The sequence below is a fragment of the Nanorana parkeri genome, unplaced genomic scaffold, assembly GCF_000935625.1.
Source record: "Nanorana parkeri isolate BGI_ZX_2015 unplaced genomic scaffold, ASM93562v1 scaffold3031, whole genome shotgun sequence".
Taxonomy (NCBI): domain Eukaryota; kingdom Metazoa; phylum Chordata; class Amphibia; order Anura; family Dicroglossidae; genus Nanorana; species Nanorana parkeri.
In genome coordinates, this window is record NW_017309299.1 from 56,565 (window position 1) to 65,534 (window position 8,970).

At 48.1% G+C, this 8,970-nt stretch overlaps 1 protein-coding gene across 1 annotated transcript; it reads right to left on the reverse strand.

Moving 5' to 3' along the window:
- Positions 1-465: 465 nt before the first annotated feature.
- LOC108802689 (olfactory receptor 51G2-like) lies at positions 466-1,410 on the reverse strand. Its single transcript, XM_018574546.1, has one exon. The coding sequence runs from the start codon at positions 1,408-1,410 to the stop codon at positions 466-468; it is 945 nt and encodes a 314-aa protein (XP_018430048.1).
- Between the last annotated feature and the right edge of the window lie 7,560 nt (positions 1,411-8,970).

Genomic DNA, 8,970 nt, shown 5'->3' on the forward strand with positions numbered 1-8,970 from the left:
ACCCTATAGAGTGAACACCCCATAGAGAGGACACCCCATAGAGTGAACACCCTATAGAGTGGACACCCCCATAGAGGTGGACACCCCATAGAGAGGACACCCCACAGAGAGGACACCCCATGGAGTGGATACCCCCTAGAGAGGACACCCCATAGAGTGGGCACCCTGGAGAGTGGACAGACACCCTATAGAGTAGACACCCTCATAGAGTGGATACCCCATAGAGTGGACATCCTATAGAGAAGCTTAATGAAAGATTCTGATACCTTGTATACAGTAAAATGGGATATTATTTACAGATATTTCTTTAACGGTTACAGATCCACTTTAAGTGACCGAAGACATGACATGCCGATTTAAGTCAGAAACAAGAAAAATGTAAAATACGGGTTTAATACATTTGCTGATAACAGATTTACAGTAGAAGCACAAATCGGATCTTGGAACATACAAAGCGCTCTCCCTTTAACAATCTCTCGGCCTTCCGTGGAACATCTGAAGTAAGACTTCACGGATCTGTTTGCTCTTGATGCTGTAGATGATGGGGTTAAGCACGGATGGAAGAAACAGGTAGGCATTGGCCATGATGTTCATGAATAAGGGTGAGACCTGTTTTCCGAACCTATGTACTATGGACAGAGCCACGATGGGAACATAGAACAGAAACACGGCACAGAGGTGGGACACGCAGGTGTTGAATAACTTATAACGGTCCATTTTGGTGACATGGAAGACAGCTCGGAGTATCAGAATGTAAGACAAGACAATGAGTATGAGATCCAGCGTAACCGTGCACAGGATAATCGCAAGGCCATACATGATGTTGAAGGTGTTGGTTCCATGACAGGCCAACTCCATAACATCCTGGTGTAGACAGTATGAATGGGACAGGGCATTACCATTGCAGTAGGGCAGAAATTGCAGGCTGGATACGGGTGGTATATGGATAAGAGTGCCCCGCAGGGCAGAGACAAGACCAGCCTTGGCCACAGCAGAGCTGGTAAGAGTGGATGTGTATCTTAAAGGATGACAGATGGCTACATATCGATCAAAGGCCATGGCCACCAGAAGAGAAGACTCAGTGATGGAAAGCGAATGGATGAAGAACATTTGTAGGAGGCAGAGTTGAGATCTGATGACCTTATAGTCAAACAAAAAAATGCCGAGCACCGAGGGGCTGGTGACCAGGGTGAAGAGGAGGTCAGTGATGGCCAACATGGTGAGAAAGAAGAACATGGGTTGGTGGAGCTTGTAATCCTTGATTATCACAAGAAGGATCAGACTATTCCCAACAATGGACATGAAGAACATGAAACAGAATGGAAATGAGATCCACCTATAGAGTGACTCCAACCCCGGCATGCCCGTCAGGAGGAACGTGGCAGGGAGGTGGCTCTTGTTTAGAAACATCCTGATTGTCTGTCAAGAAAGTATTGTAACCATACAAATTATACAACGTGATAGTTATGGAGATAATAAACCTTAACCCCGTCACTAACCCTACCCCTGCCCTTACAAATAATGTGCAGCTACTACTGGAACACATGCGTGTAGGCAGGGAGTGGCTGAAAGAGGCTGCAGGAAATCAGCAGGACTGAGATGTACAATAGACACTGAGATGCAAGCTAGATTTTGGGGTTTATCTCAACTTTAAAGGAGAACTATGAGGGGGGGAGAGGGGGAGTGCTTTTCACTCACCTCATAGTTCTAGCCGACCTGTGACAATGAGACTGTCACAGATCGGCTCAGTAGATCGGGAGGTGAGCGAACACATACCGGCGTTCGCTCACCTCTCGATCCTGTCACGGCTCTCTGCCATGACAGGGGGAGGGGCTGGATTCCCTCCTCCCCACTCCGATCTGCCAGCGCTGACTGGCGGAACGGACGGGGGAGGGGGCGGGTACAGCTGGCTCGGCTTCTAGATAGGCGGAGCCAGCTGTCAACTCACGCAGCTGGGCGGATCTCGACATCGATGTCGGGATCCGCTCCGGCTGCGGCGTCTCGGTATACCGCGAGCTGTAGCTCCCTATATACTGAGCCTAGGGTGACGGGAGGACGCTAGTTTGTGTCCCTCCCCCGACCCTGAGGAGAACTATGGGGAAAAGCCCTGACCCCATAGTTCTCCTTTAACTCAGTCCTTGCAATCATTGGAAAAAGGAACAATACTCAAATACAGAAATGAACTTTCACTCGGTCTTCAGGGTTTCCAGGGAAATGTTTACGGGGAAGCAACATAATGCCGACGATCAGTGAAAGAACTACTGCTCTAGCGGCCCACGCAGCCACTATGGGGCCCGATCAGCAGAAGGAAGGAAGGCTGAGTCTAGTCTCAGCCTCAGCCTTTAGTGCAGGGGTCTCAAAATTCCGGCCCGCCGGCCAATACCGGCAAGTGAACCGCAATCAACCACTGGATCACCAGGGAATGTGCAGGTGATGGGGCTCTTTTATTTTATCTGTGGGGACGAGAGGGGGTGTATTATTCTGCATGTGTGTGTGTGTGTGCTTGAGGTAAAACAAGGGGGGGGGCACCAGGTATCAATAAATTACTGCGCATGCGCAATGACGTCACGGCCTCGGGACGCCCCCGTATTTAATGAAGAAAAACAACAATATTAGACATTTATGTTGACGTGACAGACTTATGGAAGCAGATGACATGGCTGGTGATAGGGCAGCATGTTGGGAGAGGAATTCAAACTGGATCTTCCCTAGGAGAGGACTCTGAACCCTCTGTCTGAGTGCAGGAGTATGGCGATGTCCTCACTGCTCAGTAGAGACAACTGACCCTCTGAGTGCAGGAGTATGGCGATGTCCTCCCTGCTCAGTAGAGACAACTGACCCTCTGAGTGCAGGAGTATGGCGATGTCCTTACTGCTCAGTAGAGACAACTGACCCTCTGAGTGCAGGAGTATGGTGATGTCCTCACTGCTCAGTAGAGACAACTGACCCTCTGAGTGGAGGAGTATGGCGATGTCCTCACTGCTCAGTAGAGACAACTGATCCTCAGAGTGCAGGAGTATGGCGATGTCCTCACTGCTCAGTAGAGACAACTGACCCTCTGAGTGGAGGAGTATGGCGATGTCCTCGCTGCTCGGTAGAGACAACTGATCCTCTGAGTGCAGGAGTATGGCGATGTCCTCACTGCTCAGTAGAGACAACTGACCCTCTGAGTGCAGGAGTATGACGATGTGTCACTGCTCAGTAGAGACAACTGACCCTCTGAGTGCAGGAGTATGGCGATGTCCTCACTGCTCAGTAGAGACAACTGACCCTCTGAGTGCAGGAGTATGGCGATGTGTCACTGCTCAGTAGAGACAACTGATCCTCTGAGTGCAGGAGTATGGCGGTGTCCTCTCTTCTCAGTAGAGACAACTGACCCTCTGAGTGGAGGAGTATGGCGATGTCCTCACTGCTCAGTAGAGACAACTGACCCTCTGAGTGCAGGAGTATGGCGATGTGTCACTGCTCAGTAGAGATGACTGACCCGCAGTGTCACAACTGAGCAGCAAGGAGACCGAGTTCAGAGATCTCTCCCAACACTCAACCGTGCCACCGGCCATGGTGGACTATCAGAGGCTAGCTGCTCCTTTATAAGGACATGCTTTTCTCATTACATGTCACTTCTACATAAATGTGAGTCCATTATTATTAATTCTTTCTTCATCAAATATCAGTTTTAATGGACGGAGGTCATGGCGCCATTTTTTCTTCTACTCTTCTCTCAGCCGATATTCAAATGAATATTCCCCAAAACCTCAGTAGTTATTGATGATCACCTAATCTTCACTTCTCATGTTTTGTTGGGTATGAACATATGTAAAAATATGATGTTTCCACGGTTACAAGTTTTCTATGAAGATAATATCTATAGTAAATCTTGTAAAGAATGTTCTTGGCCAGTAATGACAGGCATAGGGCCTATCGGGACTATCTGGATGGGGGGGTCATCAGATTGGTGCCACCAAGACTGAACGCAGGAATATAGTTCGAGGAGGAAATCCAGGACCATAATTAGGAGATGGAGAAGCAGGCCAGAGGTCTGAGCTAGAAACTCTCACCAAGACATGACTGATGGATTCGTCAATTTTGGTCGCTCTGTTAAAACCCCAATAAACACTCGGACTGCGCGGCGTGTAATGGCCACAGCCGCCCGCCCCTTTTATTAAACCCAACGACTTTAACAATAATCAAAAGTAATAAACCAAATAATATACACAAATAATACTGTAACCGATGGATGACCTGAGAAGGGGTCTTTGGGTGCCCAACAGCCCAAAAAAGGCCTCTCCTAACACTCCACCCGTGTCCCCAGCCGCACCACAACCAGCTCGAGGACACTTACTACTTCCAGGTTCCCAAGGGGCCAGGCCACGCTCCCTACAAATCCGGACACCAACAGGGGGAAGCACCCATACCAGCTGAGGGCCCCCCATTTTTGTCATCAACTCCGATTTTGTAGACCCCCCCAAAGACCCCCTAACCCGCCAAGCTGCCGTGACAGAAAAGAACCCTGCAACCCCCATACTACAAAATTCAGGGTGGGAAAACCTGCTTCCTTCGTCGATTTTCCAGAAAGGACGTCCCTCAGCCCTCGCAGATCCTTCCCATGCGGCTCCTCCCGGACACCTGACTCCTAACGTCCAATCAGGTAAGAGCAGCTATTCCCATTTTATTTTGTAGCCTTTCTCCCGGGACATTTCCTCCCCCCCAGTCATGTAGCCCCTCCGCTCAGTCTCCCCGGGTCTGTCCATTGTATTCCATCCAGGAGCTACGCAGAAGGTGGGGAGAATCTCTTCTACGTGAGATAGTCAGCAATGGAAAGCTGACAGAGGTTCTCTCCCTTCTACTATCTGCTACATCTCCGTGTCCCTGTGTCCCCATTCCAGAGACCACACAGGAGTGGAGCAATAAAAGCAGGCCAGACGTTCTAATCCCAACACTCAACAAAGAAAGACGTTTCTAAATACAAGGAGGGATGTCAGAGCTCATAGATTTATCCTGACAGGTCCCCTTTTTTCTTTATTTTAGCCTGGTGATCCTGCCATGAACACACTTCCTGTCCTAGGGTAACAACGCTCACTCACTGTACTGTATCTATAGAGGAGCAGTGTTGTCATGCTGGGCCAAGACTACAGAAGCCCCCCTTATCAGCATAACATGGTGGAAAACTATGAGTCACCATTGTAATATAGTCAATGAATGGTATTAACATCACAATATCATCATAGTCTTCTATTACACATAACATACATACGTACACACAGTATATAGATAGATATTTAATATATGTTAATATATGTAGTGTCACCTACAAATCTAACTCCTCCCCCTCCTCTTCCTCTTTCTGTAGGGGCCCCCCAAGGCTCTGCCCCTTCTCTTCTCTATCTACACCTCCTCCCTTGGTCAGCTGATCACCTCACATGGCTTCCGATACCATCTCTATGCCGATGACACTGAAATCTATCTCTCCACTCCACAACTCCGCCCCCTCACATCCAATCAATATCCAAATCCTGCCGCCTTCACCTTCCTAACATCTCCAAAATACGCCCCTTCCTCACCAATGACACCGCAAAACTACTCAACCACTCCCTTGTTATTTCTCGTCTTGACTATTGTAACTCCCTCATTGGCCAACCTCTACACTGGCTCCTCCCCCCTTCAATCTATCATGAATGCAGCTGCCAGACTCATCCACCTAACCAAACGCTCAGTGTCTGCAACCTCCCTCTGCCAATCCCTCTACTGGCTTCCAATAGCCCAAAGGATAACATTTAAAATATTAACAGTCATTTACAAAGCCATCCACAACTCCGCCCCCTCTATATCTCAAACTTCGTCTCAAAGTATCACCCTAACCGTCCCCTCCGCTCATCCCAAGACCTCCTGCTAACCACTGAACCATCACTTTCTCAAAGAATTCATCCCCACACAGCTTCCTCCTCATGTATCACTGGCCCCTCCCTTTTTAGATTGTAAGCCCTCAGGGGCAGGGCCCTCCTTACCATCTTGTCTTGAATTGTATTGTGATTGTAATGTCTTCCTTATATTGTACAGCGCTGCGCAAACTGTTGGCGCTCTATAAATCCTGTATAATAATAATAATAATAAATACACAGATTCACTAACCAATAGATCGGTGACATTGCTCTCTCTACAGGGAACTCAGCTTCAATAACTAAGCTATCCAATCAGGACCATGATAATAGGAGGTTACAATCTGGTAGAGAAGCTTTTCTTAACCTGAGTTCCGTAGAGCACTTGGGTTCCTCCTGAGGAGTTTCCTGAGCAGTGAGAAGTGGTGTGCTGATCTTACACTTACACTGACCACCATTGTAAAGGGGCTCCTCCACAGACCAGCAATGTATAGGAGCATTCCTCCACAGACCAGCAATGTATAGGAGCATTCCTCCACAGACCAGCAATGTATAGGGACATTCCTCCACAGACCAGCAATGTATAGGAGCATTCCTCCACAGACCAGCAATGTATGGGAGCATTCCTCCACAGACCACCAATGTATAGGGACATTCCTCCATGGACCAGCAATGTATAGGAGCATTCCTCCACAGACCAGCAATGTATAGGAGCATTCCTCCACAGACCAGCAATGTATAGGAGCATTCCTCCACAGACCAGCAATGTATAGGAGCATTCCTCCACAGACCAGCAATGTATAGGAGCATTCCTCCACAGACCAGCAATGTATAGGAGCATTCCTCCACAGACCAGCAATGTATAGGAGCATTCCTCCACAGACCAGCAATGTATAGGAGCATTCCTCCACAGACCAGCAATGTATAGGAGCATTCCTCCACAGACCAGCAATGTATAGGAGCATTCCTCCACAGACCAGCAATGTATAGGAGCATTCCTCCACAGACCAGCAATGTATAGGAGCATTCCTCCACAGACCAGCAATGTATAGGAGCATTCCTCCACAGACCAGCAATGTATAGGAGCATTCCTCCACAGACCAGCAATGTATAGGAGCATTCCTCCACAGACCAGCAATGTATAGGAGCATTCCTCCACAGACCAGCAATGTATAGGAGCATTCCTCCACAGACCAGCAATGTATAGGAGCATTCCTCCACAGACCAGCAATGTATAGGAGCATTCCTCCACAGACCAGCAATGTATAGGAGCATTCCTCCACAGACCAGCAATGTATAGGAGCATTCCTCCACAGACCAGCAATGTATAGGAGCATTCCTCCACAGACCAGCAATGTATAGGAGCATTCCTCCACAGACCAGCAATGTATAGGAGCATTCCTCCACAGACCAGCAATGTATAGGAGCATTCCTCCACAGACCAGCAATGTATAGGAGCATTCCTCCACAGACCAGCAATGTATAGGAGCATTCCTCCACAGACCAGCAATGTATAGGAGCATTCCTCCACAGACCAGCAATGTATAGGAGCATTCCTCCACAGACCAGCAATGTATAGGAGCATTCCTCCACAGACCAGCAATGTATAGGAGCATTCCTCCACAGACCAGCAATGTATAGGAGCATTCCTCCACAGACCAGCAATGTATAGGAGCATTCCTCCACAGACCAGCAATGTATAGGAGCATTCCTCCACAGACCAGCAATGTATGGGAGCATTCCTTCACAGACCACCAATGTATAAGAGCATTCCTCCATTGACCACCAATGTATGGGGGCATTCCTCCATTGACCAGAAATGTATAGGAGCATTCCTCCATTGACCACCAATGTATAGGAGCATTCCTCCACTGACCACCAATGTATAGGAGCATTCCTCCACTGACCACCAATGTATAGGAGCATTCCTCCATTGACCAGCAATGTATAGGAGCATTCCCCCATTGACCACCAATGTATAACAGCATTCCTCCATTGACCAGCAATGTATAGGAGCATTCCTCCACTGACCACCAATGTATAGGAGCATTCCTCCATTGACGAGCAATGTATAGGAGCATTCCTCCATTGACCAGCAATGTATAGGAGCATTCCTCCATTGACCACCAATGTATAGGGACATTCCTCCATTGACCAGCAATGTATAGGAGCATTCCTCCACTGACCACCAATGTATAGGAGCATTCCTCCATTGACGAGCAATGTATAGGAGCATTCCTCCATTGACCACCAATGTATAGGAGCATTCCTCCATTGACCACCAATGTATAGGAGCATTCCTCCATTGACCACCAATGTATAGGAGCATTCCTCCATTGACCAGCAATGTATAGGAGCATTCCTCCATTGACCACCAATGTATAAGAGCATTCCTCCATTGACCACCAATGTATAAGAGCATTCCTCCATTGACCACCAATGTATAAGAGCATTCCTCCATTGACCACCAATGTATAAGAGCATTCCTCCATTGACCACCAATGTATAAGAGCATTCCTCCATTGACCACCAATGTATAAGAGCATTCCTCCATTGACCACCAATGTATAAGAGCATTCCTCCATTGACCACCAATGTATAAGAGCATTCCTCCATTGACCACCAATGTATAAGAGCATTCCTCCATTGACCACCAATGTATAAGAGCATTCCTCCATTGACCAGCAATGTATAAGAGCATTCCTCCATTGACCACCAATGTATAAGAGCATTCCTCCATTGACCAGCAATGTATAGGAGCATTCCCCCATTGACCACCAATGTATAAGAGCATTCCCCCATTGACCAGCAATGTATAGGAGCATTCCCCCATTGACCCCATTGACCAGCAATGTACCTTCTGAGCCCTGATTGGCTAAAGCCTTGCACCTGAACACAGGTCAGGTGCAAGACTTTGCCCAATCAGGGCCCAGTACTCTGTAAGAGCCATAATTGGGCAACGTCATTATGACTTTGGCCAATCATGGATCACCTGTCAGGAGCCGTACAACTGTAAAGAGTTGGGAGGAGTTAGCTGTTGGGGTGGGGGAAGGCTGGGTGGTGGTGGGGGAGACAGGGGGAAGGGAGGGTGGTG

Bases quoted from the DNA above. Each gene is read 5' to 3' on its own strand.
- LOC108802689 (XM_018574546.1), bottom strand. From the start codon at position 1,410: ATGTTTCTAAACAAGAGCCACCTCCCTGCCACGTTCCTCCTGACGGGC.